The sequence below is a fragment of the Sphaeramia orbicularis genome, chromosome 9 (genome assembly GCF_902148855.1).
Source record: "Sphaeramia orbicularis chromosome 9, fSphaOr1.1, whole genome shotgun sequence".
NCBI lineage: Eukaryota > Metazoa > Chordata > Actinopteri > Kurtiformes > Apogonidae > Sphaeramia > Sphaeramia orbicularis.
The window spans coordinates 34,718,667-34,744,968 of record NC_043965.1 but is presented as its reverse complement, the minus strand read 5'-3'; the positions used below and the strand labels follow the sequence as shown (position 1 = coordinate 34,744,968).

The window sequence follows — 26,302 nt, the reverse complement described above, 5'->3', positions numbered from 1 at the left end:
TTCAGGAACAGCTTTCCTAAATCATAATTACATAACACTTAATTAATGCTGATGGCCTGTTTCTTACAGTAGTTTCTTCTCTTGTACAATAATATGTGTCATATGTCAAATGAATAAAGACTACACCACAGGTTTGACCTCAGCAAATTTCACAAAGCAAATAATGTGCTCACAAACCAATACAGGTCAGTGACCACAGCTTTTGCAGTCTGTTAGGTGTTATTGCCCTGAAACTGGTAAAAATCATGCTCCAGCTTGACTGGAGTGCCATCACCAGCTCTACTCTTTGTGTCAAAGTCACCTTTCATGTCACCGCTTCATGGAAAGCTGCCCAATGATGAGCTGCCAGGTATTAAGCATTTTTAATCTCACTTAATCTCCCCGGAGTTTCATCCAACCTTCCACTTTCAAGGAGTAAAAACTTTATGATATGTGATTCACCTTTATGATTCTCATCTTTCCTTCCTTTTCCTTTACTTGGTCCCTTCGGTAACATCATGTAACATACTGTGCATTTTCCTTTATGATAGACTTTCTGTGGCATAGAGGAGGACGGCCTGGTCACACTGAAAACAAGAACACTGTTGATTACTGAATCTTGCATCACATGCAACACTTGGGTTCTTACTGAAAGAAATATCAAAATGGATTAGCAGTAAATTAGATAGAGCCTAATACCATCTTCAAGAAAAAAAATAATCCATCTTTCTCATTACTTGGTATTTTGTGTGATGCCCCATGACCAAATATGTAAAACTATGGCTTGCAGGGCATAACCTGATAGAGCTGTAGTCACATAGTATCTCCTCACATACACAACAAAATCCAGCCTGATTTAATTTTCGACAGTTGCATTTAATCTGCGCTAGACTGATCCTGTTACCCCATGTACTAAACAGCAAAAGCTGCATATTTAAGGCCATATACAACACACAGAATATATAGAAAACACACAAACCTGATGGGTCTTTAAACAACTGGAGATGGTGGTCTGTGAAGCCTGTAAATCAAATCATTTCTTCATTTTCATTCCAAATGATATTACTACAAAGGGATATAATTAAGTAATGGATTCTACATGAAATGAGATTGTTCAACAGAAACAGACTTCAACTTCAGCTGGAACATTCTTTTTTTTTCCTTGCACAATGCTGTTTTTATTCTTTCCTCATCTTTTCTTCAAAAATGTCCTGTCTTTACCTTTTACCCCATAACATAAACCCCACGAGGGGCCACATAAGCCTGCATGGCAGCAGTGGAGATTTATGTATAACGGCCATAGGTCAACTCTGTCTCAGATGCAATTGAGAAAGTGGATACGACATTGGCAAGGAAGCACAGCTTGAAACTGTTCTTCAGATGACTGAAAAATGTCACAGAAAAGGGGATGTAAGCCTCACAGGTTATGATAAATACACGGTGGAGAAGGGTTCGCATGGCATTTATACATAATCAGCATTTTCTGGGCATAAGATTTATCAATTGATGCTCATGAAAAAAATGGATAAATAACAAAAAATGCACTTTTATTCAGATCTCCACTGAATTACAGAGCCAGTGTGGGTGATTTAATTGCAGAAATAAATATAATATTCATAATTATTACTTCTTTAGAGTATAAACACATTCAAATATAAACTGTTGTGTCTTCATCATCTTAAAATTATATTTTTATGTCTACAGAAAGAGTGGGACGCCATGTGCACATACATGTTTCAGCAGCAGTGCAGAGCAGATATATTCATTCTTCCATTTTCTATCATTCAGCGTTAAGGTGCATTATATCACCTACAACATCCGAGTGTGGACCAGAGTTAACTTCCACTAAAAAGCCCAGAACAAAACAAATACTGTCACTCAACTTTCAAAGGCAGTGTTTTTATGTTTGTAGACAGAACTCCTCACATTTGGCCACAGAGTTTTGTCTCTCAAACATAACTTCACTATTATAAACAGTACAGTAAGAGAGAAGAGCAAAAGGAAGCCCAGTTGTTTTTATATCATCCCTACACACATCCTGTACAGGGGTGGTATTGGTTGGGGGAACAAATCAACTGCCTGAAGGTTGACACTCAAAATTGTTTATTTATTATAGGAAAATGTTACACTGCACTTCAAATAATGTCATGCTCAGTCAAAAGAAATGTATCTTTCCCAAAATATAATTAGGGAATGAATGTTTTGAGAACAAATAAGTGAACGTTTCGCTATGACGGTTGTTTCTCACTGTATTATTTTATATGATTGTTCTTGTATGTAATACACTATATGCACAAAAGTGTTGGAACACATTGAATTCATGTGTTTGATTGTTAACAGGGTGATGGTTTGTCAGTGATGACAAATGTCGTAATTAATGCTGTCAAATGATCACATTTTTTAATCAGATTAATCACAGGATTGTTGTGGATTCATTTTGATTAATCACGATTAAATATCATTCATTTGTAATCTATATTAATTGTGTTTCATTTTGTATGAGCAAACAGACTCAAGAAAGAAGGGAACATATATGCACTTAACAGGTTTGTCACAAGCTGGGTGACGTTTTAGCCGAAGTGCTAGCAGAATCCCCGACAAACATTATCTTCATGTTAATGTGGTATTTTAAGTCGGAACTCCTTCCTGCAGAGTGTTCCTAATACCTTATGTCGACTGTTCCATCTTGGGGTTTTTTGTACTCAAATTTCCCATCAAGAGTAGCCTGGCCAGCCATCTAGTTTTCTCACTGTATTTCATACTGAGAAAACAGTCTGGAATTGGGCCAGTCACTGCGAAACATGCACAATCTATTCTATACCAAACCAATCAGCAGTCTGGGGGGGCGGATGTTTCGCAATGCGTCATACGATTTCTGTTTGTCGCGATTCAAAGTCAGTCAAGTCCACAAATCTCTTTACAACTGTTGTTGGTTATTTACTTGATTCAAAACTAAGGGTTATATTACAGATTACACCCTGTATTCTCAGGTTTCTCTGAAAAAAAGCATCATGTCTGTTTTATCTGTGATTGGTTTACTCGGTGCCTCTTGGTCCCGCCTTCATATTTGGATTCAAGCCCCGTGATTCCAGACAGATCTCTCATTTGGAAAGATGGACAGCTGGCCAGGCTACATCCAGAAGGCCAACGTGCTGTTTAGCATCTTCCATCTTTATGGGCTGGTTCTGGATCTACTACAGGATCAGCTGCCCAGTTGCGTATGTGTGATGGTAACTCTACTTGGACGAACTGCCCGAAATGTGTTGCCAGAGACGTTCAGAGTCATTCTGCGCTGCAGATGGGTGAACTGTGTTATCATTTTTAATCAGATTAATCATTATGATGGATTAATCCATGTTAATGCGTTTATTTTGACAGCCCTATAGTCATAATATAATGTAGATACATACTGTATAAATGAATAAATACTAATGCAGTAAAGCTTTTTATTTCATCTTTAGGGTTATTTTTGTTTATACTGTTTACATTTTTTTTTACATTCTAAACATCAATAATGGCCTCTTCAGCTCTCACTCAGGAAGAAAGACTAGCCTTTAAATTTAAATTAAATATTGGTTTGACATTTACTGAAGTTATTGTGATGATTATTGACAACAAATGATATGGACATTTTTATTATGAGAATATTTCCAAATGGGAAAAGGGGGAGTGCTACAAGCTGCAGCTGCAATGTCCCCAGTATATTTGTCCATACAGTGCATGTTGGTAAGATGACTGTACCAAAAAATATTACATCACAAGTTTTGCCTACAGCATTAAACAGTGATACATCCATCTTCAGATGAGTGAAAAATGTCAGAAAACACGACACATCCCACACATGTTATGATGAAACATGTTGGAGATGGTTAGAAGCTTTTTGGGTGGATTTTTGTTAGTTTAATAAGAAACTGCAGGAAAGACAAATAGCTTTTTTTCAATTTCACCGTATATTCAAGTGTTTCCAATGTTGGAGACGGTAAACAAAAATAACCAAAGTAGATGTTTTTGTGTTCATTGTTTTGTTTGTGCTGTAATATGTGCAGGGAAATTGGTGCAATGCTCCTCTGCTCTGAAGTACGATGAGCTATTTCAATTCCTGCTGTGCATAATTATGATGGATATGCATAGGTCTGGGTGGCAGTGGAGGCGGTGTTTCGCTGCCGCTCTTTGTGTGTTTGTGTGTGAGGGGTAGCTGTCCACAGAGCCTCATCGTTGATGAGCTGTTACTCAGGGCAGACAGACAAACGCAGAGATTGTGTGGGTGATCTGTGGAGCTGACAGGTGTGAGAGGTTCAGTGCAGCTTGTGTAGGAACATCTTTAATAGATAATGCAATGTAACAGTGCTCAAAAAGAACTGACAATTTAGATCCTTTTCCTCACACAGAGCAGCATGTATGTTTTACTTCATTCATAACCTTTACCTGTGTGCACATGTACTTACCAGCGGTGAATTTTTATCATGTTTTTTATGCAGGGCTTCTCCTTTGTAAGCCACTGATTTACAGCACTGTGTGACTAAACTTTGAATCCACAAAAGAAAATGTCTCCATCTCTTGGGCTGAATATCCTCTATTATCAGCTCCGTGTTTTTTTCTTCTTCTCTTTTCAGCTGATTTACTCATGCAGGGAGCCTTTCGAACCATCTATTTGATTTTCTGTTCACATTTTCGGAAAAGTCTAATGCAAAAATGTTAAACCACCCCATTATTAACAGCACAAAAAAGAGAATCCATCTACATAAGAGGAGCACATTGTTTTAACAGCTACCTGAGCAAACATCACAGAATTTCACAGTTATTGGCTATTTGGTATGGATACACAGAAAAAATCGGGAGATTTAACAACATCTTTGATGTGCATTTGTGTAATGTTTTTGCATGGCACGCACCGACATCTCTTGGGTGATTACTGCTGCTCATGCTAATGATGTAAGTCACTTCAGGAACAGTTAATACTGAAAGTAAAGGTTTTCAAGTGGGTGCAGACTGAATATCAAACTCAGCAGACTTTTTTTTTTTCTCTGCATAATTGTGTATGTAGGTATTTAATTTAATGATGTGTTCATTTTTTATTACAGGTAATTTTGGGTGTGTTTTCTTTGTTCTTGCTGTGTCTTTAATGTATGTTTTAAAGGTTTATGTGGATGCACACAGAAAGCACAATAACAGGTTTCTTACAATGTGGGACTATAAGGTTAATCTTAAATCTTGATGTAATCTTACATTGAAATTCAGCCATAATTCATAATCAGATTTTTGATCTTCAGCGGATATCCAGTTGTCTTTCAACTCAAATGAAATTAAAAATGATGTTAAAGCAAGAAAAGGCTCAATTATTTAAAGTCTTGTTCATTAGGATGAAGAATAATTAACTAATTTACTGAAATATTTAAAATGTTTATAAACAGGATGTTAGAAGTTTGGAGTTTTTAGCTAGTAGAACCTCAGTTAATTATTTAGAAGGAAGACATTTTAGGAATAGGTAATTATAATCTCAATGTCTTTGTTGTAATAGGTGTTTGTTTGCTTTGGACTATGTACATAAGATGGAGACTGAGGTAAATCCAAACCAGAGGTAATGTCACTGTGGATCTACATGTTTTCTAACCCTTGTCCTCTTTTGTTTGTTAAATAAACATCAGTAATTTTATTAATCATGTACAGTACCTGACATGTTACACTAGAATTGGCACAGTTTCCTTTAAATAGACACTAACTAAAACCTGCAACAGGGTAAAATTACCCATTCACCATTCCTAGAAAAGAAAAATGTCCTCTGTCATTGTATTTCATCAACCTCTTCGCAAAAGTCATAACATGTTTTGGTTTTCTGGTTTTATAATTAGATTATCTCTGACAACAATCATTTTTACACATGGCTGTCAGAACAAATAAGCCCTAAAATGATGCTGAAAATAAGTATTAGATAAAATTGCTTGAACAATTGTGTTCCAACCAATGTTTTTGCCTTAAAAATGTATTACCATAAACTGTGAAAATCAGCACACAGCTATGGGAGTAAATTTCCCCCTTCACACGTCAAGGTTATGAGTGTAAATGCCCATATGTTTAATCTAAGGTGACCATATTTTATGAAACATTTTGTGTAAATTTACTAACTATGGGCTTCAGTGTTTTAATAAAACATAGTAATGCACAATTAAAAAAACAGCTGTGGACACATTTTACATGCTGGCATCTACAGTAAGAACACAGATTCATACATAGAGCATGAGACTATGGCTTCATTAATTTAGTATTTGTTATTTATTATGTAACCATACACATGAAGTAAATCTTACATGTGGGAAAAAAATGCTACAGCTTATTTTATCCTTTAATCTTTAGTCTTAAAATTAATCTTAAAGTTATAAATGTAATGCTGTATCTGACTTAATTCCTTGTTTGGGTATGTTGGCTCTTAGTCTTACGCTAAACTAAACATTAAGTAAAACAGATGTGTTTGTCTCTTTTTTTTTTCGCACTATAGGAGACAACATATGGCTCCATCTCACCCTTTTCTGCCCACATTTATTAAGACCTCTTTTGGGAAATGAATGCTTGTTTTTCAGAGACGCTGCTTACTTAAGTAAAGATGATCAGTTTATTTGCCAAATTTGCAAATATGTGGTTTGCGGATTTGTTTTCTTACCACTCTATATATTTTCTGCCTTGAGTACTTTGCTGCTTTTGTTTAGTTTTCTTATAATAGATCCTTACCAGAGACCTCGGAGGCTGCAGATGAAAAAAATCCACACAGCACACATGTTTACATAGATACTTTTATTTCGAGACAGAGAAATAAAACTGCATTTTAAAGGTAAATAAAGATCACAACATCTAAAAAGAGTTATTAGATGTGAAGAATAAAAGATCACTCATATACTTACATCTTTAAGGTATTCTTTTATCAGTGCTGCATATCATGAATTCAAGTGTTTTTGTGTCAGACTCTGTTCATGTGCAAAGGCTCTTACTTGGCTCCTCTTGATGTAATTCATCATTTTGTGGCACCGATGCACCAGTCAACAGTCTCCAGCTCCCCAGTAATATGGGGGATATTTGTGGCTGCTGTGAGGCAAACAATTTAATAAATCAGTTCATTGCAGTACACAGGATGCCCCCGGGCTTTACACACAAACAGCACGCTCCAGCATCTAAAGACTCTAAAAGACAGATGAGAAAACAACTATTAAACAGTCTCTTTAAGGAAAGCTCATTTCTTCCCACAGTACATTGCAACATTTGTATTCCTGGGATGGCGCTGGAGATATATGAACCGCTGGCTGTAATGGCTAAACTTAACAGCAATTAAAAGAATCATTTTCAACCACATTTGGTTGTTTACAATCCTTTTTATATATTTAAATGTTCCTAAATTAATTGTGCAACTCTTGTTAACATAACAGAGCAACAGGAGATTAGCTGTAGATTAATTTAGTGAGTAATGTGAAAAGAACTGGAAAATGGAGGGAAAAAAAAACAGCTTCATATTCTGAAATGCACAAATCCAAGCAGACATCACAAAAATATATGTTTATTACAGTGTTGCATTACAAGAGTAGTGATATAAATAGAATAAATTTCAGTTACTCAATAAAATTGCTTTATTTCCAAATGCTTTTATTCAGAATGTTATTATGGAGTCAATTTGACAATAGTTAACATATGAATCTGCAACAAAAGCAATATCCAACTGCTGAAAATTCATTACTGCTCCTTGGATGTATTATGTATTGTGTCACCAACCTCCTAGAAACACACAAAGATGTTGAAAATGGATCTGTTTCAACTGGAAGAATTGCATAGAGCAGCTTAAAACGATACAGATCACCAGACATGAGTGGTGTTGTACCCTGCACAGATCTGTCTAATGGATTTCCCTCATGCCAGGTGTTTGTTTGTAACCTAAAGAGATAACCCACATGGGTGAAACGCCGCCGGTTACAAAGCGGCTCCATGCTGTAGCTCTTCTAACCCTCAATCATCAACGCGAACTCTAAAAGCAACACATCCTATTTTCATTAAACCAGCTTCAGCTTCTGTATTCTAATAAATAACTGATTAAACGTGCAAGCCGGATGATTAAACATGATCAGAAGAGATCTTTCCAGTCGCCTTTCTAGAAGTTGTTGATTAGATCTGCCTGATGATAGATTCCCAGTCATGTGGAAAAATAGGGGGAAAAATGCTGGATTTCCACAAGTCATGAATTGCCTTCTGCCAGGCGATGTAAATCAGTGTAGCAAGCTAAAATTGATGGAGCGTCTTGTGGATGTGCACGGTTTTATTCCTGGCTCCTGCGATCACCCCTAATGCCCTCGCCGGTGCCTACAGTCACTAAAAGATGGATTACAAGCAAAAAAAAGAGAAGTGTGAAACAAAGAAATATTGCATCACATCTATCAATCACATCGATCCGTTACTCCTTTTCGTGGCTTTCATAGATTGTAATTATGGACACGCCGAGGCCTGTATCTGTTTTCATCCCTACTGACAGTGCTTATGTTGAGTTAATTGAGCTCATATCCCAGGATACATGACGAGAGGCTGTAACATTAGCCGTTTCCTGCATGCTGCTCATTGGGATGCAAGGGCAGTGCTGGCAGAGTAAACTGCGCCTTGGCAGAGATGCTGAGCAGTGGTGGTGGTGGAGCTGCAGCAGGGACATGACAGCTACAGTCTTCCCAGCCATAAATCCCCCCGCACTCCATAGGGCACTCTGCCACACCTGTGTATTAAGTTGAACGACAGCTAAATTCAATCTGCCCCGACGTGCCATGTCAGTGGCTCAACGTGGTCGGGTGTTAAGACATTTGTGCTGTTTCATCAACAGTCCATTATTTATTCTGCGGTTTCTCTTGTAGATGCCTGTGAGAGGAGGGTTGGGGGAGTCACATAGCCTCCACAGAGTGTGAACCCAATTATGCCACCTCCTTCTCTTGTCCCACTCAAAATCAAAGCACTAAGCTCAGAGCCACAGCTTTTCTTAGTCACTCATGGATATACGCTTGTTACATCCTCAATAAGATGTGATGAATTTCAAGCATTTCTCTCTCTTTTTTTGTGTTTAAACCAACACAATCAATCTCTGACTAATTTATGAAGTGTACTTAATTGTTCATGTCGCTTGTTGATGCCAACCACTTGCTGCTGAGCATGAGGACAGGAGGTAAACAACTTCATTCAGCAGCTTGCACCCCTCATTCTACTTTCCAGCTCAGTGTGATATGACTTTGATTGTCTACTTGCAATTTACCCAGCAACTGCCAACTCTCTGTCTTCACCACATCTCATACAGACCTTTTCTTAGATCTCACTGGATTGCCTAGCAACCTTTTTCCTCAGCACAAATACCAATCTGTGCACTGAGCAGTGCATGGTGACCAATGTAATTATTATGCAAGAGAGACTAACCAGAAATTTAGCACCCTGGGGAACAATAAAATTATACAAATCCCTACAGGAATATAGAGTCTAATGCTAAAAAAGGTCTTTATTGAAAAATGACTGACAGCTTGATACCAGTCTTTTTCCATCTCACTGCACATATTATTGAATTATTCCTCATATATTTGAGCTTTACAGCGTCTACAATGACCTATTTTTGACTGTATCTGGAGTCGGCATAGACACCACCGAGGAATATTTTCACCAGAACCCTTCAAGCAAGCCCACCCAGTTACCTTTTATCTGAACTGCAGCTAAATGTGAAACTATATTTGTGTGATGTGGATGGTTTGGTGGAGAATTTTAACATACAGTGCCTTGTGAGACTATAATCCTGCACTGAGCATGTGTCTGGTAAGTTGAGTGGCATTCAGCCTTTAATGCAATCCACAGAGCACAATGCCGGCTTAACTATGGTGCTATTTACCATTATTGATTTGTATTTTCAACACTGAATGTGGCATTGAAGGAGATGGATTCTGAAACTATTTAAATAGCAGCAACCGGCCACACATTATCCCTCCTTTCAGGCTCCGGCTTTGACAGCAGAGACAGTTGCTGAAAAAGCTCTGGCTACTGTTACTGAGATTTTCAACTTAATTTCATTGTTTATTGGCTTTTTTTTTTTTTTTTTTTTTACAGGAGGACGTGCATTTCCGTTCACCCTTGACGTGTATTCACTCAAACATCATCCTGCATTAACCCCATTTTTAGTGCCTCAGCATGTCTTTTCCCAATTGTGTTTTGCTGAGACCTTGTTCTCTTCAGGAAATCTGTGGAATCAAGGAAAAGCCAGTGTTGCATATTGGATTCAGATATTAAACCTTCATCCAATAATGCTGACATTCTCATGTGAATTGCTTATTATTACTTGAAGTGATGAAGATGTATTTTTATTTTATTTTTTTTTATTAAGACTGTGTTTCTGCATAACCAGATGACAGCGGCTAAACAATGGCACTGTGGAGTAGATTACTGGCCTGTACAGGGGTAGCTGTCTCTTTGCATCACAGTCTCTAATATGTAAAACATAGGATTGTCTAGTTGATTATGAATGCACGGCTGATAGGAGTTTCCGCTCAATGAAAGCAATGTCAATTTTGACAAACAGCGGGAACATTAAAAAAGTAGCTACACCTTTGACCCTGAAATGAATCAGGAAAGTGGTTGATTGCCTCGTGATTCGAGAGACAGTTTAAAAATAAACTAGCAGCTCTAGTGTCATACTGGGCTTGTGAGATGGTAAAGGTAATCTCAAAGTGTGGGCATAACAGCAGTGGAACTCCCCAGGGAAATCAAGAGCATTCACAGCTGCCCTGCCCGCCAGCATTTGCAACACAACTCTGAAATGACAGGGCGAGGCGCAGGCGGGCGAAGACAGACAGAAACTTGAGCTCGACCTTATATCGAAAGGCTTCAAATACACCACAGAACTGTGTGTCGGGGGCTGAGACAAAGCCGTGTGTTTCCAGATAGATACATACGCCACTGCCTGAAGTAGAGCCCAACATGAAAGCATGTATACCTTTCACAGCGAGAGTTTGAGATGAACCGTACACCTGTTTTGAGTTTTAAAAGGCAAATATTCCCACTCGTTTTGTGCTATGCCAACTGCTCTGCACCCATGAGAGGAATATAGGTTAGACTGTGCCAAAAGCCAAAAAAAACATCTGCACTGAGCTTATTGGGTTTTAGATAATTTGAGTAAGTGTACAGAGTTATTTGCAGCTCATAGGTGTATGCAAAGAAGTGCACAAAGTACATAAAAAGAAGTTGGTATCACGACTTTTTAAACTTCCTCTCAACTCTTTTTTATTGTGCTTTTATGAGTCTTGTAAATGAAGAGAGCTCTCGAGATGATGCCTTGAACCCCTCCAAAATAAGATCAGTGGATGAAATCAATGAAACAGAATGAGGGATGAGAGGATTTTAAGTCCTGATAATATAAAGTGTTATATTGTCTGGCTTACTTTGACAGCTTCAGAGAGAAAGAAAATAGCCTGTGCCTGCTTTCCAAGAATGTGCCAACATGTTGTCAGAGGGGCCAATATGTTGCCCAAATAGATAAAATGTCAAGTGAATAACAAACCAAAAGCATATCCTGCCATTACTTTGACATTTTTCATTTCTTCAAAATTAAGCCCGGGATAGTTTTGGATACAAATAACAGTTATTCTCCACGAGGAGTTGTGAGCTCGCTACTGTGTACATGGTCTTTTAAAACAAAACGGATTCCCCCTCGTGACCTCCATATGACATGAGCGTTCATCCACAAAATTGTGAGCAGTTATGTATTTTTGTTTTTCAGGGTATGTCAGTTTTTCATTATAGGTTGAATCATTTCATGGCTTCAGATGACAGCACTTCTCGATTAGAAAAGCTTTCCCGCATCCCCAAATCATCTTGTGACCTGTAAAATCATCAATCAACCCTCCTCGTTTAGGCAAACTCCCGAATGAAAATATCTTGTACCTCTGCTGTGTTTATGAGTCACACTGTTGATTTAAGACGTGCTGTGGGTGATAATTATTTCTTGGACTGTGGGTAAAGTTGTAGAGACAGAACTCCTCCAGAAGTGGTTATTGATTGAAGTATCATGAGTCATCAGCCTGTTAGTGTAAATGCATGTGAACACACAGTTCTCAGTGTGATTCTGTTGCATCTGGTGCTCCTCCCTGTCCTGATTCTCTTACCAAACGCTCCTCTAAACACTTGAAGTGAGTGCAGTATGCAATCTATCAGTGTCGTTAAACTGTTATGTGTGTGCGGCCGTAGAGCACTAAATTCTCCAGCAGTGTGAATCTGTCATGTGTCAGAATGTGTTGTCATAAGCAGATATATCTTCTGCATAGCCTTTTCTTTTTTCTTTTTTTTTTTTTAACAGATGAACACCAGGCAAAGCATTTAAAAACGTCTGTTATTGAGGATTCATTGAAAATGCGCGATACAAGTGTGCAATTGTACACAATCAATGCACCTTTCATGTGTGATTACTTTGACAGATGACTGATTTTATACAATCAAGCTGAAAATATTCAGATTAGAGCTTAGACATGGCTGAAAATTGATACAATTTCGATCATGATCCTGAAATACAACAGAATATTGTGCAAAAAAACAACAAAATGCAAATATTTTTATAAAACATAAAAATAAATTGTAGCACTTTGTTAATGCACATATTAACTATAACTAGTGTAAATTAATTTAGATATTTGTGGCATATCACCTTTGTATTAAATCATTATGAAGCACATACTGTCTTATGTTGCATAACTATATTCTACAGCTATTAGACCATGAAAAACTGAATTAGATAGGCGCAAGACCCCACTTTAGACAACATACAATATACAATTCATGCTGGTACACATCTCTGAGATAAAAAAAATAGTGCCATGAACTGTACATCTACCACTTCAGTTCCTAAACTCAATACAACAATTTGCAGTTTCATTCGGATAAATTTTAGTGAGGTATATTCATGTTATGTCATCCAATCTGAGTGAAGAAACTGTAAGAAGCTGTAATAAATTGTACTTATTATAATATAGTAAATAGAATATGACAGCACTGACAGCCAACAAAGTTAAATGAACCATTGCACTGAATAAATTATGGATTTCTCAGATTTTGAGCAATGGTTGGAAATGTATGGTATAATGTAAGTATATAAGCCAATAAAATATAAATATGTAGATTCTGGGCATAGTAAGTTTTATATACATTGTTGTGGAAATGCAATACAGTGTGTGATTAGGTTTTGTTAGATGAGAATAGAAGATATTTTCAAGTGCGGTTCACTTCCTTATGTACTTAAGCTGCTGTTACTTTCCCTAGGGTTCACCCAAAAACTAAAACAAGGCCTGAAAACATTTAATTACTGCCAATACCTGCAATAAAAAAAAAATTTAAAAAAAAATCATAAGAAGAGCATTCAGGTCATAAACACAATAGTATCATGTAATAAAAGGTAAAATATTTCTACCACTAACATATAGGTCCTATACTGAGCAAATCAAGATCATAATTCATGTACAATAGCTTACACACTATCAATAAGCAATAATTTAGAGATTATAGAGGGAAACTGTTGGATCATGATTTGCGAGTTGTAGAATATGATCATGGAGAATAAGGCAACAATTTGTGCTTTATAGTGAGTAATAAATACCCAATGTGCTAATATCTATGCTGATAAACAACTAGTTAAAGGTTAAAATGTGCACCTCAAGTGTTACCAGATAAATATAATATTCTCTGACAGTTCAATTTGTTGTATAACATGTTAAAAAAAATCACTTTTTGAACTAAATCAATAATGCAAAAAGCCAATCAGTAGCCACTTTTACACAGAGATCCCGGAAAAAAGGTGAAATGGTGATCCCACCTTTTTTTCACCACTGACCGATTTCCGCAGTCAAGCCAAAGGAGTAACAGAGGTGAGACAGGCTGGACTGTTACACAGCGGACCTGCATTCTGGAAACAAAGGGGCTTTGACGCAGCGCAGTGTATAGTGTGACGTATAACTTGTGCATCAGAAATACCACGAGCATAGCTGTGTTGCTAACCTCTCCAGAGTCGGTCCATCTGTCACCGTTCCACAAATGTTAGCATGGATAGAGTCTTCCGCCTGAAGTGACAACAGCTAGCGGATTTCGGTGTCTCCCCAAGTCGACATCTTTCTGGTCGCGTTGATATGTTGGTTTATTGTACGCGACCCACTCTCATTTTTAAATCCCACCAGCGCGGGGGTCACACACACAATACGACAGCAAAACGTCACACCTTGGTTGCGGAATGAGAGGTGTTCCTTTTACATAGCATTCCAGAACCATGATTCCACTTTTATCATGGTTCTGTTATTACCGCCAGAGGTGTTACAGAGCTGCGATAAAGGTGGGACCAAATGATCCCACCATTTCATTTACACGTTGTTCCGCAATAAAGGCAAAATATTCCGGTAACAGAAGTGCTGTGTAAAAGGGGCTACTGATACACAATTCCCAACTGACAAAATGTTCCAATTATGCCACATTTCACCATTTTAATGACACACTGTTTGTGTGCAGAAAACACGGAGCTGATGTCTATTAATATCCAGGACCATAATTGGGTGTTGGTTTGTTTACAAGTTTTCCTTTCCAGGAAGCAATAAATGAGTTAGAAGTCCACAAGGCAAGCTCTGAGAGTCTGTATTACGTCAGATAACGGTCACACACAGTCACAAGAGAAGAAAATAGAGAGTGAGAGTTACCATAATGATGATGATCACTTGGCCAAAAAACCAGACATCATTATTAACCCTTCGCTGCTGTGCCAACCTCCTACGCAGCTGTTTAAATACAGCCAACAGTAGTTTAGGTTGATCCCACTGATGTTGATGAATGAATCATTTACCACAGTTTATTTACCATATATTATATTGTACACACACGTGGATTTATGAGTGTGGCTGAAGCGCACAATCATTTAATTGTTGGATGAGCACACTTTCAAACAAAAACCCATAACAACAAAAGTTCTTTAAATGGATGATTAAAAAGTAAATATGCAAATGTCCCTGTGCTCAAAGATCTGTACACGCTATCTGTTTTTCATCTGTTCTATTCATCTGTTTATTTCTCAGCTCGATCAAATGAGTTATAACGTGATCAACATCACAAATCATTAAGGAAAAGAAAAGTCACCATGTAAATTAAACTTACCGCTGGCAAGATGTGTAGGCTGTACATTTTAAATGACAAATAACTGTCCATTATTTTCTGACTTGGGTTGTTTTGGGGAAACTCACTCGAGCTGTTCTTTTCTGCAGATGGAAATGCTACAGGGACATGAGTTAGAGAAAGACCTCTGACTGACAGCGTGATCAGAAAAAGCAGCAGAAACCCTTTTAGCTTGGCTAATCTTTCATTTGTTCTGCTACTCATTTGCTTATCATGCTGTTTCCCTGCTCTGTTTGTAGCATTTTGCATGTGATTGATTTCCCTGACACAGCAGAGGTGCCCATTTGAGGAAAAGTCAAGGAAACGAGTTTAATAAGATTAACAAATCATTAACTTATTATCCTTAATACTCCTCAAGAGGCAGAGCAGAACGTGGAAAGTCAAGCTGCTGTCCAGCTTCCTTTACTAAATTGAGGACGTTTAGGGTCATGTAGAAGCTCCGTAATCAATACTGCTGCACCCCGTTATTTCCACTGAGATATAGTTTCATTTTTATTACCCAGGGTCCAGGATGCTCTGCTGCAGATTAATAGTCTTCTTTACTTCTGTTCAAGTCCAGATACCCTCCCACACAGATCGTGTTTGATTCGAGGTCCAGTGACTCTGTACAGCAGACATACAGAAGCAGGTTCAGACGCAGTCACAGTGGGCACAGCTCACTGATGGAGGGAGTGGGTCTGGGGGCAAGGCAGCACAGGCTCGGAGGGGAGGGCACCTATCAGGTGTGGGTGGTACCCGGCCGGCCTCGGTCCTCCCAGTGCCTGAGTGGAGGGCTCCATGCCCATGTTGAGGTGCAGCGACAGGTGGGCTTGGCAGTAATCCAGAACCGACTGCTCATACCTGTACAATGTTAGAGCACTCAGCTGCCGCGGTATCTAAAGAGAAACCAGAAGAAGAGGAGAGAAAGAGAGAGGTGTGCATAAGCCTTCTAAATCAGCCGAAAAAGCTTCCGTTTCAACATTTTATCCAGTCTGAGAATATTTGGAATTGGCTTAATTTGCTTCATGCAGTCATGGTGCAGCGCTGTCATTAATGCAGCCTTGGCCAGTGATACAGTGCGCGCCCCAAGACCTGAAATCTGTGGTGCTCAAACACCCACTTTCAGCTGGAGTGATTTATATGCAAGATGAAAGCCTTAAGCAAGAGTGCACACATATTTTCTGCCCTCTTTTAAATGGAGTCAAGGCTCCATTTAGAAGAGAGTGCTTATTACATTACAAGCACTTTGCTGATTCAAAGACCCCTCTTAATTTTACGTGCCGGTGCGGTCTGAATTATGCCAATTAAATAGTATAAAGCTGCATCGTGGCCTGTGTTATGCTGATATTAATATCCTTATGTCTGTTTGTTAGGACAAAATATGTATACACTCATGCTTTTGTAAATGAGCAAAGCAAAATAATTCAGTATAAAGGTAGGTAGCACATGCAGCAGCTGCCATATTCACTTCACCCACATAGACACATACAGTTATTATACATTTTTAGTCACTTTCACAGTCCACTTATTAGAAATTATTAACATAAATTATAACCTGCATTTTCAACTTTCTGAAGCACAGCTATTGGAGTTTGTGCCCATTCTACTTTGCATGTTCCCACAGACTATTCAAAGTGCCGACATGCTGCAATTTCAGTTGTGGGCAGGATATCTATTGGTAAATATGTCGTCTTGGATTATTTCATCGGATCATGAAAGGATTTTCTTAAAGCTGATTTGACACAGAAATGGCTTTTTGCTATAGGTTTTCTGTCTGTCTGCTTAGGTCAAGTTTCAGAGTGCAGTCACCATTCAGACCTGTAACCACATCTCTCAAAAGGTTATGTTTTTCTTTGCGGAAATATGCTCATGGCCTTAATAGGAAGATTAGTGAAAAACACTCTGTTGTGTAATTCACCAACTGAACTTTACACACCACTTCAGAGGGCTTAATAAAATATTCATGAACAATGCTCCAAATGCAGAATGAGCTAACTGTGGAGGTGGTTCTGTGTCCGGATTTGGGAGTTTTACGTGCAACTGTCAGGGAAAAGGCTACATTGTGGATTCATTTCATCCAATTATTGCAATAAATAAGTCAAACATATAAGTGGATGTATGGTTGAACCATGAGGCCTCTTGGTGTTCAGACCTGGGATTACCACAGCACTAATAACCTTTGTCTTCAGTATTCTCCTACATTTTACTTCCTCAGCTTATCCCAGATGAAATCCAAAGATGCCATAAAATAAACTTGTATTTCCTGAAACAATAAAATGTTTTTTGCCCATCAGTGTTTAGCTCAGGGGACCGATAAAGGTCTGTAAATGCATAAATAAATACACTTTCAAGAAAGGCGTAGTGCTATTATTATATACGTCTTCTCACTATAAACATCTGGAATAGTTCAAGGAACCATAAAAGACTTCAAATAGAAAGCTTCTCCTGACCCCTTAAACAGTTATAAGGAATCATATGCTCTTTGTTGTATTAAAATAGAGGTTTTGAGAGATTTGTGTCATTCAAAACTATATAAAAGGAACTCAAAATGCAGAGCTTTGAGTGTGACTGCCTGCTTGTGATGTCAGATATTTCATCTTCTCGCATGTATTCTACTTCCAGTTACTGAGCAGATTCATAAAGAACCTGAAACCAGCAGCTCCTAATTTTCAATCATGTTCAGTCTCTGGAAAATAATGGTGGGAAAATTAGTTTGATATGTGATCATTTACAGATTACCGTATTAAAAAGTATTGATTGTAATTCATTAGGTTTATGTCCTGTCTAAAAAGGACATTTTTCCAAACAGTTATTTTCGTCCTAATTCTGTCCACATGACCTTTGTTTTACATAATATCTCTGACCACATGATGTAAAATGACTACAAACCAATGTAAATGCTCAAACAAACCATTGTTTCTGCTGGAGTTAAAACTATGGACACTGTGGATGATACTGGACATAGTAGATGCAAAGTCTTTTACCCTTTGAAGACCTAGAACTATTTTTGTGGTGACTTCCAAATTGATTTTTCTCTAAATTTAACCATTGATACATTTCATTAATGATTTATTACTATTTACTCTAACATCATCCTCAGCACTTTCATCATGTAGATGTTCATAAAAGCTCAGAATAAATTCAAAGGTTATTAAGAACTGAGGGAAAAAATGACTATTTCAGCAAAATATATCATTAACTAAACATAAAAACAGGCATCTGTGACCACTGTCATTTGTCAAACTACATGTGTTTTACTGGTGAATCAATGCTGCAGAAGATGATGGTATTTCAATGTTCATTATGCAGCCTCTAATATCTGATGATGAGGAAAAGCTGAGAAACGGCATTTTACCTGAATTATTTACATGTATTGATAGGATGGTGGTTCAAAAGTTTATTAAATATTTTAGATCAGTAGATGCTTTTAACTGCTGGTAACTGTTTAGGTTTTGGGGTTTGCTCTATCATGAAGGTGAGCAACAACAAGTACTGTAAGTAATTTTTTGGGGTTGTCTAAGTGTATTCTTTCCATTATATGGATTTGGCCATAACACTCAAAGGTATCCCTTCCGACCTCAATCTAATGCAGGTCATTTATTGATTTATACACCTGGATTTGATGTTTCAGGTGCACGTTCCTTACACAAAGCATTAATAGAAATATGCCAAATGGGATGTGATGCTATTGTTTTCCAATCATCATTTTCCCTGTCCACTCAGATACATACAAAAATCATAAAGGACAATACATATATATTTTTTTAATCTCTGTCTTTGTGACCATAAACACCATTTACATGTGGAAAAAAGGCCCAAATGTATAGATAAAATATCTGCACTGGAGTGGATGAGGCATAAAACTGGGCAGTAAAGCTGAAATGTCCTGAAAAGGTAAATTCAATTCAGTCTGTGTAAAACTCACAACAATAAACACTGTTTACTGTCAACCCTCATTAAAAGTTCTCCAATATAACATGATTGAGATCGGAATGATTGGATTTTTAAAGCAGAACCACTTTAACAAGTCACAAGTATGTAGCTCCCAAACAACAGATTGCATCCAGGCGTAGCAGACTCAGGTTGCTCAGCTAATGTGCATTGATTTGATTGGCATATGAGGGAATGCAATGCAAATTTACACAAAAAGAATGGATCAAAAACAGTGCTCAAACTGTGATTGCATACAGCCAAATGACTGGAGCTTATCGAGACGTAAGGACAGTTTCTTTTAAGCTGTCCCACCCCTGATGATGTTGCACTCAAATTTGTGCCAGCGGCTTTGCTGACCTGCATTGGAAAGTTGCCAAAAGGAAGCATTTGTGCTTAGTGAAAAGATGCAAAGCAGCTGAATGAATGTTATATTAAGGCAGCAACTAATGATTATTTTCATTGTAAATTAATCCGCTGATTCTTTTCTCAATTAAAACTGCAGGAGAGGTGCAGCCATAGCCTAGAAAGATGAAGAGTCTGCTTGGGACTGAAGGGTTGCCGGTTTATTCCCTGGACTGGTGGAGAGTTGTTGGCTAATGTGCCCTTGAGCAACACACTTAACCCCCCTATTTGCTCCCCAGCTACCCGGTATGATAAAGCCCACTGCTCCTAGTCTGCAGTGTGAGAGGTTAAAGGTCGATTTCAGTTTGTGGTGCATGTCTACGTGTTTGAACTAAATACTGACACAATAAAGACTCTTAATTCTTTAATAAAAGTTCTTAGGAGCTGAAAACACATGGAAAAGAATCCCAGAATTTGATGATCCACACCTTTCCTCTGCAGATTATCTCCTCTCACTCCAAATCAATAGACTAAAGGAAAATGCAGACCTTAGGGTAGAACGGTAGAATCATGTCCAGGATGCATTTGATTGAATCTGATCCATGGTCGGTAATTACAGCTGTCTGTCACCTATTCAACATCCCTACCTGTCTGGAAACGTGTGATTAGACAAAAACCTGCAGATGTGTAAATACTGTTTGTTCAGACCACTTGAATTACAATACAGTAAAAGGCCCAGTAATTCCAAAGAAAACAGCTATCGAGTACTACAGCTTTAATCAATGAACTGTTTGGTCTTAAAAGTGATTCCCAAAACCCAGTGTTGTCCACAACCCATAGATACCCAGTTTACTGGCATAGAAGAGAAAAAAAAAAAAAAAATTATATATATAAACTAGAAGCACTCGGAGAGCGCAGACCTCCGCCAAGGCTGATCAGTGCCCCCACCCCACCCCACCCCGATCACCACCAAAATTTAATCATTTCTTCCTTATCCCATTTCCAACAAACCCTGAAAATTTCATCAAAATCTGTCCATAACTTTTTGAGTTATGTTGCACACTAACAGACAGACAAACAAACAGACAGACAGACAGACAAACAAACCCTGGCAAAAACATAACCTCCTTGGCGGAGGTAATTACAAAGTTATGAACCTGAATACAGAGAATTCAATTTGATTAATTTAATTGTCAGCAATTAACACTGGTCGACACTGACTTTGCCACTGGGAGAAAAATTCAGAACAGAAACAAAATGTCTCCAGCATTCCAGGAATTTAAGGTATGTGCAAGCCACTACATATAGCCATGAGCAGGAAATCATACCAGTGTTTTAGTTGTACAAATTCAGATATTTTCTATTTCTGAATGAAAAATGGTGCAGTGCAAAGTGATGCAAAGCTGAAAGGTGTAATTTTGACTTATCGATGATCCTATATTCCCCTCAAAGCTAAATTAGTATTTATTATTGTTATTTTTTTTAATATTCACACAACTCAAAATCCTGATGTGGTAGAGAAATTCTGATTCTGATGTTTCATCTCCACATTTAGCCAGTTGAATATAGTCATATATAACTCCTTTAACCACTAATATTTTGATTAATAGTCTCATGAACTGTAACAGATGACAACAGGGTTGAAAATTTGGTTAAAAAAAATAAATACAGTTAAAATCATGAATTTGTTTGTTCAACATCAAAATATAAATAATTAACTAAAACAATAAAATATTAAGACATTGAGAGCTTTAACTGATAATATAAACATAATAAACTTAATTTAAAAAAGTATTTAATTATCATTTCATTGCCTTGCCTTATTGCAAATACATTTATTTTACATGCTACCAGTGACTCCCTGACACTGGTGAAAAATAGATCACTGCTTTGGTCTACGTTTGCAATTCGGTGTTCAGAAACAGACACTTTCTAGTCTCAAATATATATTAAAACCCACATCAATACCATAACACTTGCATTTACACAGCAGAGTTTCTACATTATGCCAATGTCGGACTCATTTTTCTGCTCACACAGGGGGTACAGTGTGATGCAATATGTGTGGTAAAGCCTCCGCTTGGACTTCATGCTGTAACATTATGACATCTAAGCAAGCTGTACTGCAATTTTTGGAATCATTTTCAGAATTGTACATACACAAGTTTGCGGTTTGTCACAGATTTGTATACTATTGATTAAAGATCAAACGCAAACAGAAGCACATGCTGTGCAATCTCCCCCAAGCCAGGTTCGTGGTAAAGTCTGTTAAAAAACAACCACACTGAATCATGACCTTTTTCTGTTTTTATTGCCTCCTCCTCAAACACTTTAGTCGGTTGCCGCCTTTCCCAGCACTTTACTTGAACTGTCACCTTTGTAGCTTACATAAAGTGCACTCTGAGCCTGCAGTTCGCTAAGATGCACTCACTTTTTCTTTCAGCTGGAGCAGCTTACCATGAAATAAACTATAACTTCCATTTCATGGGGTCTTCAATTTGTAGGAAGCCCCCTGCAGTATTTTTCCGCAACTCTTAAATGATGTTAAGTAGAACTGAAATAGGAATGCTGGAGTCTGAATGACTTCCTCCAGATCAGCCCTCTGAGGCTACATTTTATACAATAACCTCAGAAATACTTGAATTTATTACAGTGGGTGTCTTAAATAGTTAGACACAGCAACATCTCTGGGTCTGCAACTCATCAGCAATAGGTTTTTTAATATCCTCAATACTGGCCTTTTTTCCTCTCCTGTACCTGATTTCATTATTATTATTATGACAACAATAATGCAAATACAGTCAAACATCATGGATTTCCGTGCTGCATAAAATGCAGTTATATCTTAAATGTGAGCTATGGTTTTGCGTTTACAGCAGCTTGGAAAACTATCACAAGTTAGATTCTTGTAGTACGATAAGATTTCTTACACCTTCAGAATATTTTGTTAAAAATATCAAGTGGCTTTGCTTACTCAGTGTGTTTCTTTGTAAAAGTATGTCAAAACAATGCAAATTAACTTAATGTCAGTTCTTTTCATACATGTGACAGTAAATTGGACTAAATCGTACTTTGACAACACACACTGTAGTTGTATCAACAAATCACTATGTTGGATCTTAAATACACTCCATTAAGAATGAGCCGTATCCAGTGCACCATCATCAGTAGCAGAGTCTAAGAAAATCTGCATATCTGAGGCAGAAAACTTACAGAGGATCAGTTTCATATCTCAGCATCGAAGAAAAGAATAAAAGCCTTTTTGGCCAACCAAGCAGAGTGAGCATTCAGGTTTAATCAGGAAAATTGGGGAAATGTTGGCTGTTATGGTTGGAGCTCTTAGAGAGGTGAGTCATTGGCTACTAGCGTAGTTTGGACAGACGCCAGAGGAGCTGCTTAGAGCGGAGTGCTGCATAGAGTTGGATTTTTCCTTGGGTTTGATCACCATTTTTACTCGCCTTTGATGACAGAGGAAGTCCTTAATAATCAAGATCTGTGCTACACACAACTGGAAAAATATAAAATGAAGTCAAATCTCCTGATTACAATAGCTGTCTAAGAATAGCCTCGGTCCCAGTTTACAACTCGAAGTCATTATTCAATGACTCACTGGCGAATGGCCAAGGTAATGAAGCGGGCATCTGGCATCAGCCTGATCCTGTCCTCACTCTATGTTGATGCTTAAAGTATGGCCCAAACTATTTGCCCCGAAGTGAACTTAACCCATAAAGAACCAGTACTAGCTTTGTGGCAGTTCACAAATAAATTTTTCTCTCCATTTATTCTAATATTATCCTCTGTATTTTTGCATTTTTCACTGTAAATCATGTATTTTCCTATATTTAATTGAGATGTTCATGAAAACTCAGTGTAAATTCAAAAGTTAATAGATCAAAACAGAAAAAAACTGAAGAAAAAGTGACTTTTTCAGCAAAATATATCATTAACTGAACATAAACCAAGTGTGTCCATCCACTTTCATTTATCAAACTCCATGGGTTTTACTGGTGAATTAATGTTGTAGAAGATGACAGTGTTTCCACGTTCACTACGGAGCCTCTAAACGTCCAAATGGGTCATATCTGCATTGCAAAAATCAAAATCTTACCAAGTGTAGTTTGCTCATTTCTAGTCAAAATATCTCATCACAGTTAAAATAAGACACAATCACCTAAAGAGTAACTTTTCAGTGAGATATAAGAACTTATTTTTAGACAATAGATCTTGAAAATGTTATTTCAAGAAATCTTACCAAGATATATTTTCACTTGTTCCACTGGCAGATTTTTTTGTTTAATTCAAGATTTTTTTTTCTTAATTCAAGTGAAAAATCTGCCAATGGAACAAGTGAAAATTATCTTGCTAAGATTTCTTGAAATAACATTTTCAAGATCTATTGTCTAACTAGAAGCACTTGGAGAGCGCAGACCTCCGCCAAGGCTGATCAGTGGCCCCCCCCGTGGGCCCCCCCACCCCCGATCACCACCAAAATTTAATCATTTCTTCCTTATCCCATTTCCAACAAACCCTGAAAATTTCATCCAAATCTGTCCATAACTTTTTGAGTTATGTTGCACACTAACGATCAGTGGCCCCCCCCGTGGGCCCCCCCACCCCCGATCACCACCAAAATTTAATCATTTCTTCCTTATCCCATTTCCAACAAACCCTGAAAATTTCATCCAAATCTGTCCATAATTTTTTGAGTTATGTTGCACACTAACGGACAGAGAAACAAACAAACAAACAGACAGACAAACAAACAAACCCTGGCAAAAACATAACCTCCTTGGCGGAGGTAAAAATAAGTTCTTATATCTCACTGAAACGTTACTCTTTAGGTGATTGTGTCTTATTTTAAGTGTGATGGGATATTCTGACAAGAAACGCGACAAATACACTTGGTAAGATTTAGATATTTTCCAGTGTGATGACCATGAAAAGACGACAAACTGTATTATACCCTAATTATTTACATGTATTGATAGGATTAGCGGATCAATAGATATTAATTATTTTAGTTCAGTAGAGACTTTTGGTTGCCAGTGGAGGTTTGGGTCTTTATGGGTTAAAGAGAACAAAATCTCTGAATGAATAAAATGTCTTGCACAAAGGCTGAGTCTGGCATCTCTGGACACCAAATTTCTATTTCATGTGTTCAATTTTATTTATATAGCCCGATATCACAAATCACAAATTTGCCTCGTGGGGCTTTACAACCTGCACAAAATAGAACACCCTTTGTCCTCTAACTCTACGTTCGAAGGACAATTTATTACACATTTTTATATAAAATTTATAACACATATTGTGTTATGAATTTATGGTTACGACTTCTCTTTCAATTTATGATCCTTTCTTTTCCTTGCAGCTAGCATGAGTCATTGTGTATCAGTGGAAACCTCTGGAGTGTAAAGTGTTAAAAAAATTATCCTCTCAGTTCATCTGGGAAACGTTGAGGGCTTGAAGTGGCAACAGTGATTAGAATAAACAACAGCAGTGTTTTTTATTTCACATCAGCTGAGTTGTTTGGGTGTAGATGACACAAAAACACTGTTAAAACAAGAGTGAGAATCTGATTGTTAGACAAACAAATGATAATAAAATATTAATGTCAAAAACATAAAACAAGAGGGGGGGCGGGGGGGGGGGTGCACACTAACAGCCAAAATGACAAGTTGGGGAAAGCCAATTATACCAGGCCTGATGCAGAGAAAAGAAATCACAGGACGATGGGGGAGTGCAGTTTTCACACAGTTTCCACTCTGCCCTCAGCAAAACATAACCACTGAAATCCTCACCGCAGGCAGCAAGACAAATTATTCACTACCAGTTCCAGTGTTATGGCCATTTCATCCCAGGACTGCAGTGTGTACTATAAACTTTTTCATGCAGCGTACCAATCACACAGTTGTTTTTGTAGTGTGGTTGACTGGTATGGTTTTTTCAATGTCAACAGAAATACTGATTACTGGCAAAACAACTGGTACTTGGGCAATAAAACATGGGGTTTCAATCAAATTCATGACAATGGCCCAATCCCAATTCTCATTTTCACCCCTACCCCTTGGCCCTCGCACTCAGCACTACCCCTTGAAACAGAGTTGTAAGGGGTAGGGGTTGAAATATTCCCCTATGAAACGAAACAACCCTTCGAGACTTGTTACTTCATCAGCAGTCATCGCTGGTGCTATAAACAGATGCAACAACTTTGTTAACGAAATAATTCACCATGCCGTCAGCAGCTGTAACCATCTCTGTTGAATGGGCTTTGAGCATCTTTTCACGCTTATCAACCACAAACCGCACACTGAAACGGCATTAACTGCATGATCAAATGATTAAGTTATTTGCGAAGAAAATACATACATTTATGTGTTTCTTTTGTTACACTGCCGCACATTTTTGCTGTGTTTGCCTCTACCTTGACGATGATTCAAATAGAATTATGGGAAATTTCTCATACCCTTCTGTTTGTAGTGTGGTCCTAAAAAATTTCAGTTTTGAGGGTCAGAGCAGCCCTCCCCCTTAGCCCTTCCCCTCCGACTTATTGAGAATCGAGACACCCCTACCCCTACCCCTTCACGTGAACGTGCAACATGGAGGGGTAGGGCTATGGGAGAGGGCCAAAGGTTGAAATGGGACTGGACCAATAACTTTAGGTTGGACAATCTCATGATCAAACATTGCAAATAATCCTAAATTATGATGTGTTTTTCAGAGGACCCATATGGATTGTGTCGGTGACGTGTTTGCTGCAGGAACTGGTTGGCCAGACGTGGACAGTATGGGCTGTCAATCCTACAGCAAAGGGAACTAGAGGTAAGCTGCAACAGCTAAACTGCACTAGGCCAATAGCCAGCTACTGTTAGCTTAGAATTAGCTTACA

The 26,302-nt window shown here is 37.9% G+C and overlaps 1 protein-coding gene across 3 annotated transcripts in view; it reads right to left on the bottom strand.

Annotated features, from left to right (window-relative positions):
* Positions 1-6,873: 6,873 nt before the first annotated feature.
* LOC115426319 (leucine-rich repeat transmembrane neuronal protein 4) overlaps positions 6,874-26,302 on the bottom strand; it is a 70,262-nt gene continuing 50,833 nt past the window's right edge. The window contains exon 3 of one of the 3 annotated variants that reach the window (XM_030144359.1): positions 6,874-7,053. Coding sequence is in view for 1 of the 3 variants with exons in the window: in XM_030144356.1 (XP_030000216.1) it covers positions 15,816-16,034 (219 nt within the window). In the remaining 2 variants the exon portion in view is untranslated. Of the gene's footprint in view, positions 7,054-12,330; positions 16,035-26,302 lie in introns of those variants that run through there. The other 2 variants (XM_030144356.1, XM_030144357.1) reach the window with 2 other exon arrangements.